Source organism: Pelodiscus sinensis, chromosome 21, assembly GCF_049634645.1.
Source record: "Pelodiscus sinensis isolate JC-2024 chromosome 21, ASM4963464v1, whole genome shotgun sequence".
Classification (NCBI taxonomy): domain Eukaryota; kingdom Metazoa; phylum Chordata; order Testudines; family Trionychidae; genus Pelodiscus; species Pelodiscus sinensis.
Genome location: NC_134731.1, coordinates 16,149,160 through 16,176,160, shown reverse-complemented (window position 1 = coordinate 16,176,160; position 27,001 = coordinate 16,149,160). Strand labels below are relative to the sequence as shown.

General features: G+C 50.5%; 1 protein-coding gene across 5 annotated transcripts in view; it reads left to right on the top strand.

The window, feature by feature from the left end:
* STX1A (syntaxin 1A) overlaps positions 1 to 27,001 on the top strand; it is a 205,161-nt gene that overhangs the window by 70,768 nt on the left and 107,392 nt on the right. For all 5 annotated transcript variants that reach the window (XR_012897117.1, XR_012897118.1, XM_075904978.1 and 2 more), the window contains exon 3: positions 184 to 283. Coding sequence is in view for 3 of the 5 variants with exons in the window: in XM_075904978.1 (XP_075761093.1) it covers positions 184 to 283 (100 nt within the window). In the remaining 2 variants the exon portion in view is untranslated. The remainder of the gene's footprint in view (positions 1 to 183; positions 284 to 27,001) is intronic.

Genomic DNA, 27,001 nt, shown 5'->3' with positions numbered 1-27,001 from the left:
AGTCTCCTTTCATGGCATAGCCAATCAGGTAGTGCCCATCTAAGTGTTCCTATAGGTAGTAGCCTAAACCGGCCTGGGTCTCCTATGATGGAGCTCTTGAGTCTAGCAACTGCTCCCCTTCCCATAGACTCTACTGCATGAGTATGCTGCACAGCTGTGTTCATTTGGGCCATGTCTCCGTAGGTGGAAGAAATTCGAGGGTTCATTGATAAAATTTCTGAGAACGTGGAGGAGGTGAAGAGGAAGCACAGCGCTATTCTTGCGGCCCCCAACCCAGATGAGAGTGAGTAAGGCGTTCTCGGCTTTCTGCTGCCACAGGTCATGGGGTGTAGGAACATGGGTGTGCTCCCTTGTGGCATGAGGCTCAATCTCTTTCTTGTGTGGATGGAGAGGACGTGTGCAAAGAATTAGATGCTGGTGCAGTGCGGGGCTGGTCACACAGGCTGGAACGGAACCGGTGTGTGGTGTAAATCATAGAATCCTAGAGCTGGCAGAGCCGTCGGGCGTCTTCGAGTCTGGCCCCCTGCCCCAGGCAGGGCCAATCCCAACAAAGTAGTCGCCAGCTGAGGTGCGAGGTGCCCATGGAACCGCTAGAAGCCACCTGGGGAAAAGAGAGATGGGGCTGGGATGGGCAGCTAGGAGAGGGGCTGTCGGGGGCTCTTTCGGCTGGTAGGAAAGGAGATGAGCAGGAGCACAAGGAGCGTCTTACCACTGGTGCAGAATGATTCTGTGCCTGAGCCTGGGGATGGAGTGAGGCTGCAAAGAGCAAATGTCCCTTTTCTTCCAGGTGAGCTAGAAAACAAATGTGATTGTCTGGTTAGACCCAGAGCTTGCACTTGTGCCCCTTCGGTGTCAGCCACACCACTGCCACCTCCAGTCTGGGCCATGCTGAGGACACGCAGCCTCCTAAGATGCTGGGGAAGAGAACAAATGGGAGAGTTTAATTGAGAGAGCTGGTGATACACTGCCTGCTCACTCCCTGGCAAGAGCTCCTCACCATGGAGGCTGCTAAAGGCGAATGAGGCCAGATTTTCATACCATGGGCACAGCCTGAGAAATCATGCAACACTTTCCGTGCCTCCAGACGTGCAGCCTGGGCATGTGGCTGCCTTGAGGAGCGTAGTCTCTGAAAAGAGAGTAGAATAAGTGGCTGGAAGGAAGGACCCCTGCGTTCTACTATCCCTTCTGCTGCCTTCCTGACTCGACTGTAGCTCTCATGAGGAGTGGTTGAAGCCATCAAGATTCAATAAGAACTGATCTAAACCTTATTCTGGCCCACAACCTAAGCCCTCTTAAAGGTTGCCTGAAATTCTGTTTCTCTCTGGCTCGGTGCCTGTCCCTGTGGTCTCTAAAGCCACGTGTACACTATGAGAGAGTTTGAATTTATTAAGGTCAATATTTTAGCATCCGATTTCATAGTCGAAGGTGCATGTCCTCGCTGTGCGCAAGAGTTTGACACAGTGCATTGCCAGGAGGGGGCTGCCCTCGACTCTGACAGCGAGGTATGGTGGGTAACTAACCCACAGTTCCTGTCGCCCCTTTGCATTCTGGCTTAGGCTTTCGGTGCCTGATGGGACAAAGGCAGTGAATTGGGGTTTCTGGGTACATGTCATTAGATGTCCTCTTGTGTCTTCACTTTGTTTCCCGGCACGCTTTCCTCTCCTCACGCTCCATTCACACCTCCTGCAGCAGCGTTCTCCTCCCGCACTGAATCACGCCCTGTCAAAGCGTGCAGATTGAATATGTTGTCCCAATTACATTTTCGCCTTCAGATCTGTGCAAGCCAAACAGCCAGGGGAGTGGGCCACAGGCTCGTTGTGTTGTGTACACGGCCAAAGTTATACTTTAAGCACCCACCATGCAGCAAGTCCAGCACAGAGATCTGAAGGGAACGCTGGACTCGTTTGGCGGCAGGCATGATAAGGGAGTGGTCGGGGCTCACTCTTTTGCATTCGCTTTGAAAGCCTGTGTGACACAGTGCCTGCAAATAGCAGCAGGGCAAGCCTCTGCCTTGCAAAGGAGGGCCACGGTGGTGTGGCAGCAGGGCATGCAGGGGCTCACGTGGTGACCATGTGTTCTGAACCCACTGTTGGCTGGGAGAGTGCAACTTTCCCTTCCCACAGGAGCCTGCGGGCGGGAAGTGGGTCCAGACATGGCAGAAGGACAGGGTCTCAAGTGGACACTGAGAAACCCGTGGGGAGAGGAGGGCCAGGTGTGGCGGCAGAGGCTAATGCAGTAAGCAAGCCATGCTATGTTGGGGATGAGCAAATGGAGATGTATTGCCTTGGTGGAATCCATTACGGAGCTTCCCCTGCTTCATCCAGGTGGTCATGCGAGATACCAGTCTTCTCTGAATCCCACAGGGGATAGGGAGCGGATGCTGACTGAATGTGTCCAGAAACCTGGACCCTATGCTGCAATGCTTTGTGCTGCAGTGACCCCAGACCACTCTCTGCTGGCTTAGCATGGACAGGTGTCCTACTGTGGAGGACAGAATAAGGCAGCTTCCCTGGAAACCTTGTGAGAAGGATGAAAGAGAACCTCTGTGAGAGCTTCATGGGGATGTGCAGGGAGGATTCCCGCCCCCTTTCCGGACACCTTAGCAAGCTGTCCTGGGAAGCCCCCACGGTGCAGGCAGAGTGGCTGCCACAGATTACGCCCAATTGCCATAGCCCACTTGCAGCATGATGAAAAACATGAACTCACCAGCAGTGCCGTCCGCACCCTCAGGGCCTGGCAGCGAGACGTCCTGGAAGGGAGGGATCGTCTCCAAGGTTCTGGAAAGGTCCTGGGGCGGTGAGATCGGACGCTCCACTCGCCTGCTGACCGCTCTCCTGCTCCTCTTCCTCATCAACAATGTCCTCCCTGTTGTTGTCCTAGGCTGTTGTCTGAAGCGTTTCTTAGGAGGAATCCATGGACAGTTCTGGAACGCTGGTTGAGTCCTCCCCCTAGAATCCCATGCAGCTGCTCAGAGAAGCGGCATGTTTTCAGCAACGACCCAGGCCTTCCATTTGCCTCCTTTGCCTAACCAGCGCAGAGCAGAGCGGAAGAATAACTTCTCGTGTCTTGCTCACCACACTCCTGTTCATGCATCTCAGAATCATGTTTGCTTTCTTTGCAACAGCATCACACTGTCGACTCATATTTAACTTGTGGTCCACTATGACCCCTAGATCCCTTTCTGCCGTACTCCTGCCTAGACAGTCGCTTCCCATTGTGTGTGTGTGAAATGGATTGTGTCTTCCAAAGTGGAGCACTTTGCATTTGTCCTTATTAAACTTCATCCTGTTTACCTCAGACTATCTCCCAAACTTGTCTAGATCATTTTGAATTATGACCCTCTCCACCAGAGCAGTTGCAACCCCTCCCAGCTTGGTATCATCTGGGACTTTTGTCCACAAAACCATACCTGCGTCTACACTACCGCTGAGTTCTGTCGACAGCAAGTCGACAGAACGTGGCAGTTTTGTCGATGGTGGTAAACCTCATTCTACGAGGAATAACGCCTTTTGTCGACAGAGTTATGTCGACAGAGGGCGCTATTGCATCCACACTGTGCTTCTTCCAAAGAGAGCATCTCGACTCTCTGTCGAAAAAGCAGCTTGCTTTGTTGACAGAACTGGCTGTAGTCTAGACACTCCTTTTCGACAGAGGCTTTGTCGACTGACAGTATCTGTTGACAGAGCCTGTCGACAAAAGCCTGTAGTCTAGACGTACCCTAGCAAAGAGAAGGCGGTACATACAGAGGAGCTGAACTGTCAGACGCCTGTCTGCTCAGCCCCAGTTTTGCTGTGGCTCAGTGGACAGGCTTTAGGAAATCTGAACGGGGAAAAGCAGCCTGTGATTTGCCTTCCCCCAGTGAGTGTGTGGGGCAGCTGTTCGGCACAGCTTGGTGGGATGCAGCTGGGTTTGCTGCCATGTGCTCCCTACAGGCTCTTCCATATGCTACTAAGATATAGCTGGCAGCACTGAGAGAAATGCTCCTGTTTTGAAAAGACCCTGTTCAAGCTGTGGGGTTTCAGCCTATGTGCTCCCTGCACTGCTACTCCCCACCGAACATAAACCGGTGAGGAGTTTCATTTTCCAAACACTTGCCCTCCAGATCTCTCTCTGCTGCTCACCAGGACTGTGGGGAGAGCCCTGGGGCTGCTGGAGGGTTGAGCCTTGTTCTTCTGGACAGCGCTTAGCATCAGATCCCTTGTCAGGAGGGCTGCTTGGGAGAAGGCTGTTTTGTCAAACCATGGGAAGTGTTTTACCTCTGGCAGAAGAGTACCGTTTACAGACCTGATTGCAATTGTTCCTGACTCCTTTACTCTTCTCCTTCTTCCTTTTGTTTCCATCCTCCTCCCATTGCTCTACAGTACACACACTCTCTTTGCTCATTTCTGGCTGCTCTATTTACAGTGTCAAGTGCTGAGACACCCAGGTCCTTAATCCCTAATTACACCTCAATTAACATTCACCCAGCTCTCAGCCTGATAATGCAATTCCCCCATGTCCTCACATTCCTAGAGCGATCCCTCACCTGCCACCTTGGCTTCCTTGTCAGCGTTGCAATGTGAGATCTCGCAGTAATTACGTATGCACATCTTTCTGAGAGCTTTGCTGTCTTTCTACCCCACAGTGTGAGGCTCAGTGCAGGACTCCTTGGGTCGTGTTTCCTGGACCTCACAGTACAGGAATCTGATCAGGCTGAGAGTGGATATTGGGAGGCAACCTCTGGACAGGGGGCTGTGTGTGGCCTGACACACGTTTTGTTTGCCGTTGCCCATATGCAGGCCTGCCGGATTCTGGTTATTCTGGCTGTGCAGTTTTTTTCCTACCAGTATTAATAAAGTGTCACACAAGTAAAGCAAGGGCATGTGAAGTGAGACGCGTGCTGATTGACTAAGAGAGCCATGTGCTCCATCTGCATCCACAGTCCTGCTACTGTTCCGTCAGCACCCCCCGCAGATTCTCTGTGACTACCCTCTCCTGGGAGACCGTCTTGGTTAGGACAGTCTTGTGGCCCACTGAGACAGAGGGCCACTCACTAGCCTAGGTAGGTCATGGACAGTTTATGGCAGCCCAGAGTTGGGGATGGGACTCTGAGACGTGCCAAAGAAATCTGAGCATGTCTCCCATCGTCATTCCATGGATGTCCTAGCATCCTGCTTGCCTGGGCTCCAGTCTGTGTCTTGGTAATTAGTGCAGTGGCCACAGGTGTGTCAAAGACCCAGTGCTTCTCCATTCCACTCGCACCTTAGAGGGCAGGGCAAGATGCTGCTTTCTGCTTCTTCCAGCTGCTCTTCCCTGCTGTCCAGGAGACTTTGCCTTGATCTTGTGACCCCAGAAGTACCTAGACCTCTTCAGAGTGGGGCATAGAAATGCTGTTGGGAGAGGGAGGCCCCCTCCCCTGGGTCCAGATGCCAGAGCACACATGTGCAGCAGTGTGCTGGCTCAGAGCGATCACTGACCTGCCATTCGCTACAGCCCCGAGTCAGTCTGGGGTGCTGTGCTGTCAGGATGCCAGTCCCCATGTGGCAGGCAGGGCCACTAGCACTGGCTGAGCAGCATTTCATTAATGCCCTCTGCTTTTTGACATGGCGTCAGGCATTGCCACCTGCCAGATTGCTGCTGCCCTGGGCTTCTCAGCAGCTCCCGGAGGACGGGGGGAAAGGAAATTGGCTAATTATTTGTGTCGGGGGAAGAAGGCTCCAAATAGGAATCTTGAGCCAGCTAATAATGCGCAATGCGCAGTGTAGCTTTGCACTCTTCATTCGAAAGACAAGGGTTATAGAACTTGCGTTGCTGAGCAGTAAGTGATCCGGGAGCCCAGGGATAGAGTTTTATTACAGAGAAGGGGAGCTCAGAAGCTGCTAGGTTGGTATTTTATTCTGACCTGACTGAGGAGGATTTTTTGATCCTCCTGTGCGTTAGAGGTGAATTTTGTGCTCATGATTGAAGGACTAATAGCAGTGATCTCATGGCTAAGCAGTCCCTGTGCATTCAATGCACAGCTGTGCCACGTGCCTGGTGCTGCTTATCACATCCAATTGCCTTCTGAAGGGAGGTTGAGACTAAGGATGTTAAGGACTAGTTGACCAGTCGACTATCCAATAAGCAAATGCTTATTGCACAGTCAAGTTGACTAGTCAATTTCCCCCCTTCCGTTGCTGCCTCTGATAGAGGGGGGAGGGAAGAGAGGTTATTTCAAAGCTGCAGCGCCGCATGGAGCTCAGCATTTCAAAGCGGCAGAACCACAGGCTCCGGCAACGTTTCAAAGGGGCAGCGCTGCACAGAGCCTGGGATCAGCTGGGGACTCCCTAGCTGACCCCATGCTCCCTGCGGCATTTCCATAGGACCCGGAGTCAGCTGGGGAGTCCCCAGCTGATCCCAAGCTCCGTGCAGCACTGCCGCCCAGGATCCGCTGGGGACTCCATGTATAAAAGGCAGCCTCGTGGAGGGTGGGGGCGAGGCAGGTTGGAGCTGCTATGTGCAGGGAGCCATCTTTTGCTCTCCGCATGTGCTGGCTCCATGGAACCACCTGCCCCACCCCCCACTTGCTGCCTCCTACAGAGGCAATGAAGTGGGGCAGGCAGGAGCTGGTGCTGGGGGGAGCCAGCTTAAAATCCAGTTCCCCTCAACACCAGCTCCGTGGTGCTGTCTGCCCCCCTGCACTGCTGCCGGTGGGAGGGGCAGGGGAGACTGCCATGAAGCAGTGTCTGTCTGCAGCAGCCCAGGCTTGCTGTGAACAGAGGCTGGTCCGCCTCCCATGGGCCCAGGCTGCGAACAGAGGCTGGGCCGCCTCCCATGGGCCCAGGCTGCAGACAGAGGCTGGTCCGGCAGCAGCCCCTGTCTACAAAGGGTCTGAGCTCCCTGCGAACAGAGGCTGGTCCGGGGAGGTGGAGCGGCCTCTGTTTGTGGGTAGCTCAGATCCCCCTGCAGACAGGAGCTGCTGTCGGGGACTAGTCTCTGTGCACACCCAGTCTCTGCAGGGAGGTCCAACCCTTGCGGACAGTGGTGCTGCTGCCCTGAGCTGCTGCCTCTGTATCTACAGGGGCAGCAGTGCAGAGTGGCAGGGGGCTCCCCGGGAGTTGGGCCAGGAGTGCACTGGGTGCCACCCCGATGCCCGAGGACTATCAAATAGTCATGTGACCAATCAGATTTCATGCGGTTACACTATATCTGACATCCCTAATAACTTGATATCAGAGACTCCGAGAGATTTCCAGACTCCGCTTGGATACATGCAAGACACTTTGTTTAGAGAGACTTTGATATCCGCACACTTGCTGGGGCCCAGGACTGATGACACAGAAATAACAAGAGAACAAGGAAAGGGGAAGCGAGGAAGAAATTGACGACAATCCAGGTATGACCTAAAAACTAAATTAATGCTTTGCCTAAGTTTTCAGCAAGGATGAGGATGTAAAACCTGGGCAAAGGCAGAGTGGCTCATGGGAATGAGTGATTGGAAATGGAAATTGCCAGATCTGAGGTGGAAGCAAAACTCCAAGAGCTGAATGTGCCGAGGTTGCGGGGACCCGATAATCTCCATCCCAGAGCACTGAAAACTGGCACATGAGACTGCAAGGGTGTTAATCAATCTGTCAAATCAGGGATGGTATTCTGTGGCTGGAGAATAGCAAAGGTAGCGAGTGTCTCTATGTTAGGAAGGGGGGAAGAAAGTGATCTGGGCAGCTAGAGACTCATTAGGCTGACCTCAATAGTATGCAAAGCTTTCATTATTCTTTCCTTTACAGTTTGTGCTGAAGACCTGGAGGTGAATGGAAAATGGGATAAAAGACAATAGGAGTGTGCCATAGAGACTGTGCCCGGGTAACGTGATATCTTTCATGGATAAGATAACTAATTCCCTAGACAAGGGAAATACACATCCAAGTCTGGTGGCATTTAAGTAAGGCATTTGATGTAGTGCTACAAACCCATTAGTCGAGCTGAAGAACGTTTTGGGGATTAGGACCAAGAATTGTAATCTGGGGAGAGAACTGGCTACAAGGAGGGGAACAAGGAATGTTCTGAAAGGTGAGCTACCAGCCCTGGAAGAGGTTCCTAACGGAGTGTCTCAAGAGTTGGTCTAGAGACCAGTCTGTCTTAATATTTTCATTTCATGAACTTAGGGCAACGAGCAGATGTGCGTGAACTGTATTTACTGATGACTCGGAGTCGTAGGCACAGTCAGCCCCGAGGATGACTGGAGTATCACACAGGGACAGTTGGATGACCTTGAGGACTGGAGTAATGGAAGTGGGATAAAACTGAACAGTACAAAGTGCAAGTTCATGAACTTAGAGATTAATTGACTAGGCTTCCGTCTAGTGTTGGGGCTTTGCTAAAGAGGAGAAACTGCCAGTTCCAGACATGGTGGAACAAGCTCTAGGGGTGCAGGGCCGCAGACTTTGGTCAGATAAGGGAGTTAGGTGGAGGGAGGCAAAGGAATGAGGGCAGAGCTCTGAGATCCAGGGCTGTGAATCCTGTGAGGGAGCGGGGTTGAAAACCCAGGGGAGTTGACCCGTTGTGGGGGAGGATGTTAGGAACCCCCAGGGAGTGATCCCTTGCAGCGAAGAGCCCCAGGGGAGTAACCCCTGTAGGGGAGGGCGTGGGTGGAACCTTGGGGAAGTATCAGAGGGGTAGCCGTGTTAGTCTGAATCTGCAAAAGCGACGAGGAGTCCTGTGGCACCTTATAGACTAACTGAAGTGTAGGAGCATAAGCTTTCGTGGGCAAAGACCCACTTCATCAGATGCATGTAGTGGAAATTTCCAGAGGCAGGAATAAATATGCAGGCCAGGATCAGGCTGGAGATGACGAGGTGGATCCAATCAAGGAGGATGAGGCCCACTTCTAGCAGCTGATCTGGAGGTGTGAATTCCAAGAGAGCAGAAGCTGCTTTTGTAGTTAGCAAGCCATTCACAGTCTTTGTTTAATCCAGAGTTGATTGTGTCAAACTTAAAGATGAACTGTAGCTCAGCAGTTTCTCTTTGAAGTCTGGTCCTGAAGTTTTTTTGCTGCAGGATGGCTACTTTTAGATCTGCAATTGTGTGTCCAGGAAGATTGAAGTGTTCCCCTACAGGTTTTTGTATGTTGCCATTCCTAATATCAGATTTGTGTCCATTGATTCTTTTACGTAGGGACTGTCCTGTTTGGCCCATGTATATAGCAGTGGGGCATTGTTGGCACATGATGGCATATATAACGTTGGTGGATGTGCAGGAGAATGTACCAGTGACAGTATGGCTGATCTGGTTAGGTCCTGTGATGGTGTTGCTGGTGTATATATGTGGGCAGAGTTGGCACCGAGGTTTGTTGCAAGGATTGGTTCCTGAGTTCGAGTTATTATGGTGCGGTGTGTAGTTGCTGGTGAGATCACTCATTAGTGATCTTCAACCCATCCTGGACAATGATCCCTCACTTTCACAGGCCTTGGGAGGTAGGCCGGTCCTTGCCCACAGACAACCCGCCAACCTGAAGCATATTCTCACCCCCTCCCTAGGGAACCCAGCCCAGGGCTTCCCCACCCGCCTAGGGAAATAGATTTTCCTAATATCCAACCTAGACCTCCCCTACTGTAACTGGAGACTGTTGCTCCTTGTTCTGCCATCTGTCACTACTGAGAACAGCCTCTCTCCATCCTCTTTGGAACCTCCCTTTAGGAAGTTGAAAGCTGCTATCAAATCCCCCCCCCTCACTCTTCGCTTCTGCAGACTAAACAAACCCAGATCTCTTGGCCTCTCCTCATAGGTCATGTGCTCCAGCCCCCTAATCATTTTGGTTGCCCTCCGCTGGACCCTCCAATGCATCCACATCCTTTCTATAGTGAGGAGCCCAGAACTGGACATAGTACTCCAGATGTGGCCTCACCAAAGCCAAATAAAGGGGAATAATCACTTCTCTAGATCTGCTGGCACTGCTCCTCCTAATGCACCCTAATATGCCATTAGTCTTCTTGGTTACAAGGGCGCCCTGTTGACTCATATCCAGCTTCTCATCCACTGTAATCCCCAGGTCCTTTTCTGCAGAACTGCTACTTAGCCAGTCGGTCCCCAGCCTGTAACAATGCTTGGGATTCTTCCTTCCCAAGTGCAGGACTCAACACTTGTCCTTGTTGAACCTCATCAGATTTATTTTGGCCCAAACCTCTAATCTGTCCAGGTCACTCTGGACCCTATCTCTGCCCTACAGCGTATCTACCTCTCCCCCTAGCTTAGTGTCATCAGTGAACTTGCTGAGGGTGCAATCCATCCCCTCAGCCAGGTCATTAATAAAGATATTGAACAAAACTGGTCCAAGAACCGATCCTTGGGGCACTCCGCTAGTAACCAACCGCTAGCCTGATCTTGAGCCGTTGATCACTACCCGCTGGGCCCGGCCTTCTAGCCATCTTTCTATCCATCTTACCGTCCATTTATCCATATTCCCTGAACTTGCTGGCAAGAATATTGTGGGAGATCGTATCAAAAGCCTTGCTAAAGTCAAGGTCTATCACATCCACTGACTTTCCCACATCCACAGAGCCAGTTAGAACTTAAGAACATAAGAACAGCTGTACCGGGTGAGATGAAAGGTCTATCTAGCCCAGTAGCCTGTCTGCCGACAGTGGCCAGTGCCCCAGAGGGGGTGGATCAAAGACAATGATCAAGCGATTTGTCTCCTGCCATCCTTCTCCAGCCTCTGACAAACAGAGGCCAGAGACACGATTCCTGACCCCCTGGCTAATAGCCTTTTATGGACCTAACCTCCATTAATGTATCTAGCTCTTTTTAAACTCTGTTATAGTCCTAGCCTTCACAGCCTCCTCTGGCAAGGAATTCCACAGGTTGACTACACGCTGTGTGAAGAAGAACTTTCTTTTATTAGTTTTAAACCTGCTACCCATTAATTTCATTTGGTGTCCTCTAGTTCTTCTATTATGAGAACTAATAAATAACTTTTCTTTATTCACCCTCTCCACACCATTCTTGGTTTTATATACCTCTATCATATCCCCCCTTAGTCTCCTCTTTTCTAAACTGAAAAGTCCGAGTCGCTTTAGCCTCTCCTCGTATGGGACCCGTTCCAAACCCCTGTTCATTTTAGTTGCTCTTTTCTGAATCTTTCCTAATGCCAAAATACCTTTTTTGAGGTGAGGAGACCACATCTGTACGCAGTATTCTAGATGTGGGCATACTATGGATTTATATAAGGATAATAAAATATTCTCTGTCTTATTCTCTATCCCTTTTTTAATGATTCCTAGCATCCTATTTGCTTTTTTGACTGCCGTTGCACACTGCGTGGACGTTTTTAGAAAACTATTCACTATAACTCCAAGATCTCTTTCCTGATTAGTTGTAGCTAAATTAGCCCCGTATACTATTGTATGCATAGTTGGCGTTATTTTTTCCATTGTGCATTACTTTACACTTATCCGCATTACATTTCATTTGCCATTTTGTTGCCCACTCAGTTTGGTGAGATCTTTCTGAAGTTCTTCACAGTCTGCTTTGATCTTGACTATCTTGAACAGTTTAGTATCGTCCGCAAACTTTGCCACCTCACTGCTGCCCCTTTCTCTAGATAGTTTATGAATAAGTTGAACAGGATTGGTCCCAGGACTGACCCTTGGGGGGCACCACTAGTTACCCCTCTCCATTCTGAAAATTTACCCTTTATTCCTATCCTTTATTTCCTGCCTTTTAACCAGTTCTCAATCCATGAAAGGATCTTCCCTGTTATCCCATGACAACCTAATTTACACAAGAGCCTTTCTTGAGGGACCTTGTCAAAGGCTTTCTAGAAATTTAAGTATACTATATCTACTGGATCCCCCTTGTCCACATGTTTGTTATCTCCTTCAAAGAACTCTAATAGATTAGTAAGACATGATTTCCCTTTACAGAAATCATGTTGACTTTTGCTCAACAAATTACAAGTTACCTCATCATGGAAGCTAATCAGATTGGTCAGCCATGACTTGCCCTTGGTGAATCTATGTTGACTCTTCCTGATCACTTTCCCCTCTTCCAAGTGCTTCAAAATGGATTCCTTGAGGATCCCCTCTGTGATATTTCCAGGGACGGAGGTAAGGCTTATTGGTCTGTAGTTCCCTGGTTTGTCCTTCTTCCCTTTTTTAAAGATGGGCACTACATTTGCCTTTTTCCAGTCATCCGGGATCTCTCCCGATCTCCACAGGTTTTCAAAGATAATGGCCAAAGGCTCTACAAAGGCCTCAGTACCCTCGGATGCATTAAATCTAGAGCTTTGACCTGACCTCGTATGGCCGTTCGAATTCGGCATAGGTTGAGGCCTCATTGGTTGGAAAATCAGAGGAGAAGAAAGACTTGGGTCTCTTAGCTGATGTCTGTTGGATATGACCAGTAGCTACCAATGTGAGACAGCTGCCAAAAAGGCAAATGCCATACTAGGATGTATTCATATTGGTACAGGGGTAGCGAAGTGCTCCTGGAATGCTGTCAAGACTGGAGAATCTATTTTATGAATGGAGGGGGATCTAAAAGATCTGGGCTTGTTTAGACTAAGGCAACAAAGGCTGAGATGGGTCCTGACTGCTGTCTATAAGTACACGGAGGTGGTAAACACCAGGGCAGGAAGAGTAATTCAAGATAAAGACAGTGCTGGCACAAGAACAAATGGGGCTAACCTGGCCGGGAATACATTGAGGCTGGACGTGAGAAGAAGGGAACAGCTGCCTGGAAGAGAAATGGGAGCAAGAACCAGGACTGGTTTGAAGATGAGGTTGGTAAGTTTACAACAGGGTCCTGTGACTGGGTTGCCTGTGTAGCAGAGGGCTGTGGACTTGCGAGCACAGCAACCCAAGTAGAGGAGAGTGAAGTGCTTAGGTAGCCTGGGTCTCATCATTGCAAAGGGGTAATCTTTTCCTACCCACAGTTCCATGGATGTCTTCCTGGCAACCCTTGCTCTGCAGTTTGAGTTGCAGCTGCTGAGAAGGTCATTTCATTTCTGGCCTCCAGTGGGGTGAATCTGGCTCACTGAGCTATCATGCCATTGAACTCTTGTTCTGTGAGTCTGGATTTGTTTAATTTACACTGTACTGCACCTTTTCAGATCAGGTCTCGAGATCAGTGATGCTCAACCAGGGTCCACAGGTCTTCCAGGGAGTACATCATTTAGATATTTGCTTTGTTTTACCACAGGCTACAGAAAAAGCAATAGTGAGGTCAGTGCAAACGAACACTTCTTGCAATTACTTATTTAAGCAGTGACTTGCTGCTGTCTATACAATATGCAATATTTATATCACAATTGACTTTATAATTATATGGTATAAATGTGCAGGTAATCAGGCTTTTCAGTGCTAGTGTGCTGTGACACTTTTGTATTTTTATGTCTGATTTTGTAATTTGTAAGGGAGGTGAAACCTGGGACTAGGCAAGTGAAATCAGACTGCTGAAAAGGGAACCCTTGCTCATAAGAACGACAATCTGCTGTGACCTCATGAGGAGGCTGCTCAGTAAATGGAGGCTTCCTTTGTCCAGCTTAAAAGGGAATTAACAAACACTTTGGGAATGAAAGTTGTTCAGAACTCTGAATTGTTCCTAATGCTCAACAGAATCTTCTGGTTGTTTTCAAAAGTTTACAACTGAACATTGACCACATAGCTTTGAAGCTTTACTATGCAGAAGAAAAATGCTGCTTTACCTATATTGGTTAGTAGTTTACATTTAACACATGATTGTACTTTATTCACTCCCTCCCATCTCTGCTGCCACCTGAGTATGTACTTCCAGTTCCACATGAGCGGTGAGAGTGACTGGGCAGTTCGTGATTCTGGTGTTCATAATGCTGAGGTTTTATTGCATTTATAATTCACATGGTGGCAGTTTCTGTTAAGGTTTGTGATCAAAGTGCAAGCCTCTTGATAAATCAACCCTTACATGTATTCCATGCATAACTGACTGCTGCAGCTATTGTCATTTTTGGTGCACAAAAGATCATTTATTTTATTTCAGCTGCCAGGGCTCAATTCTGTCCATGCTCCCAGCAAATGGAGTTTAGCTGCTTAATGGGAAAGAGTTAATTGTATTTTGGAGCTATTGAAAAGGATTCGGAGTGATTTCTGCCAAGTCTTTCCTCCATACACTAGTTTTCCTAATGATTCTCTTTGACTGCCTTGTTTAATGGATTATATTCAGAGAATGAAGTACTTCTGGGAGCATAAATCCCCAAATCAAAACCAGTTTCTTTCAGTCTGTCAGGTCTGTCCATCTTCAGTGGACTTCAGCATGCCTGATAAATATTTAAAACCTCTAAGTGCTCTGGGTAAAACATAGCGAGGCACATTTCAGTTACATATAATTTAAATCCAAGCTGCAGTTCTCCACTTGATAAATCTAAATTACACGAGAGTGAGATGGTGGCTTCTAGAAATCAGGTGCAATTTGTTTGTATGTTTTTCTTTGAGCTATTTGTCTTCCTGATAGGATCTGACTGTGATCCTTTGCTTCTGACCCAGGGAGGTAAATGAGCCATTCGCAGGCTCTCTAAGGCACTGGGGACATGGACATAGTTTGTTTACAAAGACCAGTAGTGGCTATTTTGATTAAAAAACTAGAAGGCTATGAAAAGCGATGGCACACGCTAGAAGGGCTAAAAGCTGGCCAAGTCTCAATGTATTTGTAAATAGAGAAACCTGTTGAACAGGTGTTTCTACTAGGGTTGTTCAGAGCTCTGTTCTTAGTCCTACACTATTTAACATTGCTATCAACAACCTGGAAGAAAACCAAATAATCCCTGATAAAATCTGCAGGTGGTACAAAAACCAAGGGAGGGATAAATATGGAAGAAGACAGGTCTCTGGTCCAGAGAGATTTGGATTGTTTGGTAAGCTGGGCCTTTTAATATGGCTCCATGTATACATTTAGGAACTCAGGATATGTCTAGACTACGTGCCTCTGCCGACAGAGGCATGTAAATTACACATACCAACATAGTCAGTGAAGTCAGAGAAGTCAGCTGGCCCCAATTTGCCTGAGCCAGCTCCCTCCCAGCTGCATCTAATTGGGCTGCAGTTCTCTGCTTCTTCTCACAGGCTACATCTAGACTGCATCCCTTTTTCGGAAAAGGGATGTAAATTAGACGTATCGCAATTGCTAATGAAGCGGGGATTTAAATCTCCCCCGCTTCATTAGCATAAAATGGCCGCTGCTTTTTTTCGGCACGGAGCTTTGGCGGAGAAAAGCACCAGTCTAGACGCGGATCTTTCGGAAAATAAAGCTTTTTCCGAAAGATCCCTTATCCCTCTGGAAATAAGGCTTTATTTTCCACAAGATCAGCGTCTAGACTGGTGCTTTTCTCCGGCAAAGCTCCGTGCAGGGAAAAAAGCGGCAGCCATTTTTATGCTAATGAAGCGCAGGAGATTTAAATCCCCGCTTCATTAGCAATTGCGATACGTCTAATTTACATCCCTTTTACGTAGCCACAGGGTTTTTTCCCTTTTTGGGCTGCCTTTTTCCTTCTCTGCAGCAGTTCCCTGGCCTGACCCTGTCACAATATAAATGTATATTGTAAACAGTATGGAAGACAAAATATTAAAACAAGGGATAATTAACAAAGAGTAATGCTTAAAATGTTTATTTCATATGAAATCAAATACAAAGAAAATTAACACTATCTTTGAAGTACATGGCTTATCATCCTTTCTAACAACTCAAGCTAGTAAACACACCAAAATGGGGCATACTGAAAATAAATAAATCAAAGACATGGCCATTAAGTAAAAGCATTAAAAATATGCTCCAGAACCTCAATTTAATAACCTACTCCACGAGATCACTAAATCTTCAGAATTGTCACTAAAGCTGCTCTCAAAAAATGAAGCATCTGCCAAAACACTAGCATGCCACAGACTTTTGCAGTTCACAAAACTATCCCTCTTACAGTCACATTATTTGCACATAAGCTCAATTTTTAAGATGCTAAACAAATCAATGAGTCAACTGGAAACAATCATGGTCTCCTTGCAAATATTAATACAATATTTATTGACACTGGTGTGACAGGGTTTACCAACCCTGCACTGGGGAGGAGGGAGTGGGTTCCACTCCCCCACAGCCCTGCCGGTCATGCTCCCAGTGGGACTGGCCATAAGAGACCAGGGGGCAGTTCAGTCAGGGAGGAGTGCCAGAGGGGAGGGAGATTGGGCCCAGGTTCCCGAGCAGCCTCAGCAGCTTCATCAGCCTCCACTGCCGTCGCCTCAGGAACCTTCGGCAGCTTCAGTGGCAGCTTCAGCGGCAGGCCCAGCGGCAGCCCCGGCAGCAGCATCCACCCAGGAGGGGCCACCCAGGAGGGTAACCTCAACTACCCACCCAGAGAAATAAAAAAGCAAATTGAAAGAGCCAGACGAATACCTAGAAACCATCTACTTCAAGACAGACCCAAGAAAACCAACAATAGAACACCACTTGTCATCACCTACAACCCCCAACTTAAACCTGTCCAACACATTATCAATAAACTACAGCCTATACTGGAACAGGATACCATACTCCAACAGGCTCTGGGAGACAGACCCATAGTCTCCTATAGACAACCACCTAACCTCAAGATGATTCTTACCAACCACCACAGGACATACCACACTAATACCAACCCTGGTACCTTCCCTTGCAACAAACCCCGTTGCCAGCTTTGTCCACATATTCATTCTGCTGATACCATTATTGGACCTAACCAAGTGAGTTATAAGATCAAGAACACATATTCCTGCGCATCCAGAAATATAATCTATGCTATCATGTGCCGAAAGTGTCCGTCTGCTATGTACATTGGACAAACATCTCAGACACTTTGCCAAAGGATTAATGCCCACAAAACAGATATCAGACAAGATCACAAAGAAAAAACAGTTTCTTGCCATTTTAACCAGAAAGGACACTCTCTCAATGACTTAACCACCTGCATTCTGCTACAAAGACCTTTTACATCTGCACTTGAAAGGGAATCCTCTGAACTGTCATTCATGTTAAAATTCGACACTTTCCAAAAAGGACTCAACAAACACTTGAACTATCTCACCCATTACCAAGATAGTTTCCCCAATTATCACCTCTAATACCATTAACTCACAAACATCCCACTCTCCCTACCTCTGATATCATCAATTCACAGACACTTACTTTCCTTCCTTCCCCCTCCCCCCCGCATCCCCCTCCTGTTCTGCAATGTGATTTGTCCTTTTCATATTTGTTCATTTTTTTAATTGTATCCTTTGGTATATATGGTTGTGACTAATTTCTTCCACTATTTGATCTGAGGAACTGGGTCTGGCCCACGAAAGCTCATCATCTAATAAACCATCTTGTTAGTCTTTAAAGTGCTACATTGTCCTGCATTTTCCTTTGGACTAGGCCTCAAGGCCGTAAACCTCCTAATAGAGGGGACCGTATTTTAGGGGCTGCAATTGCCCTGAAACAGGCGTTTGGGTTGTGTACGTCCAGAGAAGAGGGCGAAGACACAAATTTTGGGGACTCCAGAATGGTCAAGGGGCTCCCCCCCCCCCCCCCCCAGACAACTGAAAGAGTAAAATGCATTCACTCAGGCTTATACAGTTTCTCTGGGATGGTAACACTTAATTTGATGAATAGTGCACCAATATAGAACAGTAAAAGTAAGTAATAAAACAACACAGATAGCAAACAAAGCCAGAAACAAGTGACAACACTGAAAATAGGAAGGGAAGTAACACATCAGGTGGTTGGTTATGGGAATTTTAAATTAATGTTTAAGATCCGTGTTATGCAGGTGAAATAGAGGGGTTCCTGTGTCCCCAGCAGGCAGCTGAGAGAGACGGGAGCTTAGAGGGAACCTTGGTGCCAGAGGAGGGATTACTCCACTATCACCTGCTCTGTTCGTTCCTTCCAGGGCATCTTGCCGTGGCAGCTAAGGGGTCTGAACAGGGTGGCTGTTCGTATGTGCTGGCCTGCTCTGTAGCCTTCAGCAGTGCTGTGAAGAGCTGGGGCTTTGGGGGTAATTTCCTTCTGCAGATGGAGCAGTTGTGATCTGGAGTCAGGGGCAGCTAGTGAGTGGACTGGCTCAGCTGCAAGATGTGTGGCTGTTGTGTACACAGAAGAGAAACCGCTGTCAGCTGCACTGCTGAGCTGCAGTCCTCGGGGCATGGGCTGCGTTGACCCTCTGCTGGAGCTGGGTGTAGCTCAGAGTGTCCCAGCTGTTGCTAATTGCAGCTCTTTTTTGCTTAGTGCAAACAGGACTCCCCCGCAATGTGGAAGGCAGAAGGTAGGGAACGGGCTTGGGCGGAGGCGAGAGGCGGCAGCGGCAGCGGCAGCGGCAGCGGGCTTGCGCGGAGGGGGAGGAGTGGAAGGGGAAGGCACCAAGGGACAGGGTGCAGGAGAGAGAGACAAATGCCAGGGGGCCAAGTGCAGACAATGAGGAAAAGGGCAGGAGGGAAGGTGTCAGTGGGAGGGGGGACAGGGTGATGCTGGGAGAGGAGAGGGTAAGGGCATTGGGGGCTAGAGGAGGGAGGGGAAGGTGCTGGGAGAAGGCTTGAAAGAAGGGGTGGGCATGAGAGAGGTGAGGATGGAGCAAGTCGTGTGAGGGCACAGAGGGGCAGGAGGGGATGGGGCAGAGAGTGCTGAGGGGGTGGGTATCAGGGAAAGAGAGGGCAAAGGGGGCAGGGGCAGTAAGGGAAGGGGGAGGCACCAGGAGGGTGCAGGGCTAAGGGAAGGTGCAGGTGCCAGGGGATTCTGGGGTGAGGAGGAGGGGAGAGCTGGCCACCAGAAGCAGCACTGGACGGGGGAATCGGGGCAGGCTGGGGAGATTGCGGGGCTGGTGGAAGCAGGGCTGTCGGGAGGGGGGGTGAGGTTGGGGGCAGGGAGCTGGCCAGGGAAGATGGGGGCGGGGGAGAAGAAGCGGCTGCCGGAAGGAGGTCTGGACGCGGGCGGTGGGGCTGGCCAAGGGAGATTGGGAGGAGAAACGGGGGGGACCTGGCTGCCTGGGAGGGGGTTGGGGGAAGTGGGGCTGGCCAGAGGCGCAGCGTGGGGAGCAGGTGGAAGGAATGGATCGGCCTGCAGGGAGTGGGACTGACCCGGCCATATGTAAAACTTGGGATGCTGCCCCTGTTCCCTTCTCCTCCCCGCAAAGTGCAAAGCACAAAGCATGAGTTAGTCCGGCCCGGGGATTCTGTTGTCCCCCCACACACAACCCTCGAGTAGTTGCGAACTGTCTGGCTGGTAGACACACTCGTGCAGCCTAAGCACATCTACCAGCCAAGCAGTTCGAAACTACAAACTGATACTAGTAATAATACAACTTCCCTACTGAGAAAATACCAGACTTGTTATATGTCTGGTATTTTCTCAGTTTGTTTTTTATGTGTTTTTATTTTTGGGCTGCAAAAAGCAGTACGGGGAAAAAAAGGGTTCCAACTAAAGTAAAAAGTTTGGGAAACCCTGGTCTAACCAGCTTTCTGTCTGTCTTACAGTCCATTTATCCAATCCATATACCTTAACTTGCTGGCAATAATATTGTGGGTGACCGTATCAAAAGCTTTGCTAAAGCTGACACTGGGGGTTTTGGAAGGACCAGAAGCAACTTATTTGAATATTCATCATTTGATTAATAAATATGCAAATATGCAAATGAACATTACCCGTCCTCCAAAAGTTCGTGAATGGATTTACTGGTCCCCGTGTCAAAAAGTTTGGGAACCCCTGATGTAGATATTAAACAGCATAGGGGACAAGATAGAATCTTGCAGGACCCCATAGCACAATCGCCATGGGGTCGAGTAGCAGCCCCCTAGCTCCACCTTCTGAAAGCGTCCCGACAGGTAGGACCGGAACCATTGAAAAACAGTGCCGCCAATACCCAACTCCGCCAGGCGTCCCAGAAGGATATCATGGTCAATGGTATCAAAAGCCGCTGAGAGGTCTAGGTGAATCAACAGTGATGCACTCCCCTTATCTATCTCCCAGCATAAATGGTCTACCAGGGCGACCAAGGCTGTTTCAGTTCCAAAACCAGGCCTAAAGCCAGACTGAAATGGATCTAAGTAGTCTGTTTCTTCCAAGAAAGCTTGGAGTTGCAATGCCACCGCCTGCACGAGTACCTTGCCCAAGAAGGGAATATTAGCAATTGGGCGATAGTTATTTAAGTCATGTGGGTCCAGGGAGATCTTCTTGAGTAACAGTTTTATCACTGCCTCTTTCAAGGCAGCAGGAACCATTCCAGATCTAAAAGATGCATTAATAATCCCCTGGACCCAGCCAGTTATCCCTTCCCGGCTAGATTTAATAAGCCATGAAGGGCAGGGGTCAAGTGAACACATGGTCGCACTCCTCCAAGCACCCTGGCCACATCCTCAGTCTGCAATAGCTGAAATTGATCCAGAGAAAAAAGACTGGGTGGTGCACTCAACACATTCTGTGCCCCACAACAACCAGAGTCTAAATCCAGCCGGATGCTTTGCAAATGCTTTGCAAACAGATCGCAGCGGGGGGCCAAAGGCTCCTTTATTTCGTCATGAGTGCCAGACTGCAACAGGCCCCGCGCTGCTCGAAACATCAAGTACAGACACTCGAATCTGACACTCTGTTGGACCACAACCCCAGCCAGTGAGATAGAATCTCGATGGACAATTGCCACCCCACCTCCCCAGCCATTAAGCCGCGGCTGATGCTGTACCAAGAACCCAGCCGGGCACAATTGGGAAAGGTCGACACCTCCCTCCACTCTCAGCCAGTCTCAGTGATACAAGCCAGGTCAGCTCCTTCATTCAGAATTGAATCGTGGATGACAGCTGTCTTCTGGGATACTGACCTGGCATTCAGCAGCAGCACCGTCAGGGCTGATGGCCAGGTATTAAAGTTCCCAGAATTTTTAAGGCTGGGAATAGGACCGGAAAAAGGAATAGTACATAACTGTCTGAGCCTCATTCCCCTGGGCTGGCCAGTCCGGATCTTACTTCCATATCTTCCCCTACCTGTCACAACTGCCACGATGCAATCTGAGCCCTCCTGCTTAGACACCCCATCTGTGCCAAACCACATATTGGCAGTGGGGGCGGGGGAGCAGAACAAACACACACCTTCAGTTTGGGCAGCTAAAGGGAACTTCCTCCCACCAAGAACCCTTGCCTGCCCTCCCTGCTCTCCCCAGAGACTGAATAGGCCACCACACAACCAAGTGTGCTGCTCTCACCAGCACACACAATTTAACACATACTCAATTATAATCTACCATCACAACACACACCCAAAAGGCCAGCCCCCTTTGGCTCACCTCTTCAGGGCAGCCCGCCAGCAGCGGCCTCCTGGCTTTAAGGCCGCCCCTGGTAATGGCTGCAGGCAACATCTGCAGCTGAAAGGTCTGAGACCCAAGGGGCAGGCCTCTCGCGCAGGAGCTAGGTGGTAACAGCTGTGCAGCAAGAGCTCTGCCTTCTGCGGCCTTTAAAGACTCACAGGATGGTTTGTTAGGTGATGCGCTTTCGTGTTACAAGCCAGACACAGACAAAGACTAGGAGAGTGATGACAATAATCCTCCAGGATTCCACAAGCTCAACTATCGATCAGCAGCTTCTTGCCAGGCGAAATGCAGTTAATTAAGTTTTTTCCCCATCTTGAAATCTGTTTCTTATCTGGTGACAGTGGGGGCCATTAGGACAGGTCCCCTTCTTACAGCCTGGGGTGACACTACTGTAATGCCCTTTAGATGGAACATGAGGATGTGGCTCCAGGCCTTACACCTGCTGGCTGCTGCCCTCCACTCTGGCTGCCGAGGAAGGCTTTAGTTTAGGCCTTCCAACATGGCTACAGAAAAACCATCTTGTTACAAGAGGGACGTGCTGGTTGCTGCCGGGAGCTGCGCGGAGCCAGTCCGGTGGGGAGGCTGCTGTAGCCCTGCGGTGCCACCAGCCTGATTTTTACGGCCTATGAAAATCTCCCGGGTTGCCTTCAACATTCCTTGGGAGCTCAGTGCCGATTCTCATGCGCCAGCCCAGACAGCGCCTCACGCTGCCATTTTTAGCCCCACAAGCCCGAGTCGGCTGAACCAGGCTCCCAGGGATTTTTCAGGATAGACATGCCCTGTGGACTAGGGCCTGCGGTGAGGAGCCAGCCAGGGACTCTGCTGCTGGCGCAAGTCAAGCAGGGACCATCGGATGCTGATTATGGCATCAGACAGCTGTCTGCAGTTTTCACCCAGCTGCACTGGCTGCCTGCTCCAACTCTGCTCCCCCTTCCTTTCCATCTAGCTCCCCTGGTGTAACCCTGCCAATGGGATTTAAATAAAGTACAGTAGTTCCGCTTGTTCCCACTGCTTGCTCTGCCCCTTTCTCCTAGCCAGTTGATGTGGCCTGTTGCAGGCAGGCGCTGTCGCGTGTTTGTTTGTGCTGCACCAAACAAGATTCGTCCGAATGCCAGGTCTGGTGAGGAGCCTGGGTGCTGCAGAGGCTGAACAAAGCTCGGTGGAAGTCCAGAGCACAACCATGCTGCAAAGAGCAGATGCAGTGCCCTGGAGATAGCACCAAGCCACAGCAGGAGGCCTCGGTGCTGGTAGCAAACGGTGCCCTCGCTCACGTGTCCCACATCTCATGCTCCTGTGCCAAACCCCTCCCAGTCGCAGGCTGGGTTCTCTTCTACCAGGGAGCTGCCATTGCCTGAGGTACTCTGTGTATTTAAGCTCTGTTGTTACTGACGCCTATTGTCTTCCCTGTCGCCCTGAACAATGCTGTATTATCTGAAATTCCTAGTGTATGCAGAGTAAATATCTATTAACTTTAGCCTGATGCATGTGAACATCAAAAATAAGCTGCTCTGTAATTATTTCTGCCTTAATTTAGACCACATAGTTAGCAGCGCATTGGGAAGGCATGTTTCTCATTGCTGCAAGCTATTCATAGCAGAGCTGGGGCATTTTAGGGGCCTGGAATGCGTCTCCCTTGCGCCCCACAGACTGCATCTCAGGTCTCAGCAGCACAGTGCACTGGTGCAGGGAGTGCTGTGCTCCTGAGCAGACGCCCGTCCCTTGCTGCTTTTGTGCTTCTCTGCCTGGTGGAGGGTGAAGATTGCATACAAAGCAGGCACGTGGTGGTGGTGGTGAATAAACACTGGGCTGTCCCAGCTGCTGTCCCCAGTCTCCTGCTTTTATCTCTAGCTCTTTCTTTGACTTGTTGCCCAGTTGCACGCTCTCTTTCCTGAAGTGCCTCTGGACTGGCGTAGTAGTGTTAGGTATCCAGCGCCCTTGGCATGCAGGGAGCGTTGCCAGTAACACTGCAGATAGGTCTCTGCCCTGAGGCTCTTACAGGCCAAATCTTTGTGCATTGATCTCTGAACTCCTGGGTCCAGCTGACTAGAGCCTTCCTTTGCTGCTGCCAGTGGGTGCCGTTGCCCTGATGTTTTGGGCACAGTCCAGATTCTGAAGAGAACTGCAATGAAGTGTGACAGTGCAGAGACCTGAAATCTACCAGGCTGTCTCATTGGTAGACACAGTCACTTGCAGACTTGCGCAGAGGCCTCGGAGCAATGGCTGAGTGCTGGCACGAGTGATAGGAAAGCTCCACTTTACAACTCGCCGGAATAGGACCTGTCTGGGGGGGGACTGTGTGCCATGTCGGATCTGCTTCTTGCAGAGTCCAGCTGGTGTTTGCTGTCTGGGCTCTGGGATACAGCTGGTTTCTTTAACCCCTTGCATTAGGAGAGGGGCTTCCAGTCCTGATTTCCCTTCACTCTGGCAGGAGCCCTGGGCGGCCCTTCTGCTCCATCCTTGCAGCAGCGTATCCAGCGTTGCTGGGGCGGCCACTCACGCTCTGCTCCACCTGCACTTGTGGCATGGGCTGCACAGCCACTCTCCCATCGTGCTTTCTGTCAGGAAGGGATTTAGCTCGCAGGCAAACGGCTGCGAAATGGAGTGACATTCAGCAGGTGCCGAGCTTGGCTCTGGTAGGGGAAGTGATGGCTGCTGGGGCATGGGGTCTGGCAGGGACTTGTTTCCCTGCTGCCCATCTGCTGCAAAGCAGGCTCAGGTTCGTGTTAACATTCATCTCTGCTAAAGGAATTGAAACGCCCATTCCCCTGTGCCCTTCCGCTCAGCCTCACCGCCTTCCTGTGTGGGGCTCTGCTTTCGGAACTCCCCGCTCAACACAGACAAGAGGGGCCGTCTGCCCCAGAGTCTCCTCCTCCTCGGCCGTTAAGGGCAGGCATGTGGGTCTGTGCTAAGGTAGCTTCCAGGTGCCTCCAGACGCCACAGCACAGGGCTGTCTAAACACAGCTCCTTGGTTGCCAGAAAAGAGCAGCACTGCGTGAGCAAGCAGGTGGGTCTGGGAACAAGGTGGGATGTGGGATGGTGAGCCCTGTAGGCTGTGTGCTTGGGCAGCTGCTGAGAGAAGGTTCCGGTGCTGCCCCTCTGGTTAGCAGAGCACTGTTTCTACTGGTGGTGCATTCACACATGCCTTAAAAATTTATTCCGCACATGGATGGGACAAAATCTGCATATGGATGAGAAAGATTAGAGAGACCATTGCTGCGGAGTGTGGCGGAAGCCCCAGCTCCCCGCTGCTCCCAGGAAGGCCCCTCTGTCCCAGGCCCTGAAGCTTCATGCATCTCCCTGCTGTGTCCAGTCAGGTCTCTGGGGTTGGGGCTCTCCCCAGCAAAGCCTGGCAAATCCAGCAGGAGGCAGCCGAGGGGCACTGAGACACCACACTTGCCAGGTGTGCCCGTCAGGCAGCTGCCCCTGCTGATTCCCCAGGTTTGCCAGAGGGAGCCCTGCTGCTGAGCCTCTGCAGCAGGTCAGGCAAGCAGATCGCAGTGGTCCCTGGCCCATAGCGCTGGGATGACCTGGGAGCATGAGGGGAATGGCAGCACCACGCTGTTCTGGCGCCAGGTGTGATGCCTGGGCTGGTGGGGCTGAGGCAGAGAGGAGGAAGCCATCAAGCTGGACACATTTTTCAAGGAGTTATGTCACTTTTTCTCGCTGCCAAGACGAGTGTCACATGGTACAGTGTCTGTTCCCTGATTGGATGATTCTGTAACCCCCAATGTGCTAGTCTAGCAACCTGGTGCTGAAACTGCAGTTGGCAGTTTGAAAATCACACGGTTGGTACCTGAACAATTTGATCGTTGTTTTCAGTAGGTATTTGACTGGTCAAAGCAAACTTTTCCTTTTGCAAAGCTTCTACTCTGTCCTCCCCCAAATCTCTCAACTGGAGTTACCTGCCAGGTGGCTGGCTTCTGGCCAGAACGGGGAGGTGATAAACTGCTATTGATTTGCCTGCTGAATCCATCTGTGAAAATCCAAACCTATGTCTACACTTGATGATGCAGCTTATCAGTGAAAACACCTGCTAGTGTGACAAACACCCCCATTTCCCCTCCCTTTGCACTGGTTTCCTCACTAATGATCTCTTGCCTTGATGTACACACTGATGAGTAGGGACCAGGGATGTGGCCGAGTAGTCAACTAGTCAATTAACTGATAAGACTAGGCTAATCGGTTAATCCAGTCAGCCAGGGGCGGATATAGGGCAGGGCGAACGGGGCAGCCGCCCTGGGCCCCGCACTTCAGAAAGCCCCGCGCATGTGCCGTGGCAAAGGGGGGCCCTGTGGAATTATGCTGCCCGGGGCCCCAGAAAACAGTCAACTGCCACTGCAGTCAGCTACTCGCATCCCCACCCCGTGCTGCTTCCGTATCAGAGGCAGCAAGTGGGGGTGGGAGGAGCAGGAGCTGGTGCTGGAGGAGCCAGCTTAAAAGCCAGTTCCCCCCCCGCACCGGCTCCACAGTGTCGCCTTCCTGCCCTTTCCCTCCACTGCTTCCTTTATCAGAGGCAAGGGGCTGAGGACAGAGGCTGCTCCGGCAGCAGCCCCGCCTGCGGTTAGTACCAGCCCCACCACGGACAGAGGCTGCTTCACTGCAGCTTCTCCTGCCCACGCCCAGCCCCCCAGCAGTGCGGCCCACCCGTGGACAGGGGCTGCTGCCACCCCACATTGCTATCTTAGTCCTCCGCTGGCTCCCCCCAAGAGTCCCAGGTACTGGCTTGCCTTGTCTTTTCTGGTGAAGGGTAACGACAGGGCTCTCCGACCCGCTCCTTATAGGCCAGCAAACCTATGAAAAGGCTCAGAGTTCTCCGACCTCTTCAAGAGACAGGCCGGTGTCCCGGGGGAACAGTCTCCATCCCCCATTAAGTCACTTTCGCCTGCCTGTTCTCCTGGTGGCTCTCGGGGCCTGGCCTGCAAGCATGCTTTTCTTTGGTCTTTGGATATACCTTGCTCCATTTCCTTAGGAGAAACATGTGGGCAGGTGGCACCACATTCTTTTGCCTGGAAAAAACAGTTCCTGCTTCCCCCACTGGCTTGGTTTAAACACGTTAGTTATCTCTCCAGCCCATTGTATATTCCATTGTGGGTGGGCAAGAATACCAGTGACAAGTCACATGGCACCTTTGGGATACAGACTCAAACACTAGGGAGCTGCTCTGGGCAGCTGACTGGCTGCTGGATGGGAGGGAGCAGGCCTCAGAACTCCTGTAATGCAGGCAGAGATGGGGCAGCTGCCAGACACTGCTTCCATGACATCCTTTCTTCCTCTGCTGGTGCTGCTGCTCCCGGCCTCACACCACCAGACTAACACGGCTACGTTTCTATCACTTTTCCTGGGGGTGCTGACAACAAAGGGCAGAGTCCCCTGGGGCGAGGGGGGGCATGGCGGATGCTTTGCTGTTAGACCTCACCTTTAGCCCTGTAAGTCTCAACTGGCTCGCAGATGGGCTGAACAGGTGGGGATAATAATCCCTCTGGTGAGATTTGTTTGCCTCAAATCCTTTTACTGTGCTTGATGGGGGTTATTCTGGGACCGCCACATGCTGCCAAGCCAGGGGCAAGATCTCTGCTGCCACGAAATCCTGGGACACAGCTTCAGCCATCAGGCCAGGTTCAGAGGAGAAGGCTGGGAGCAGGGATCCCACGAGCATGCACGGAGTGTGGGCTGAAAGCACTTGTATGGTGCTGGCTGTTACAGCAGCTGCTCAGAGGTGTG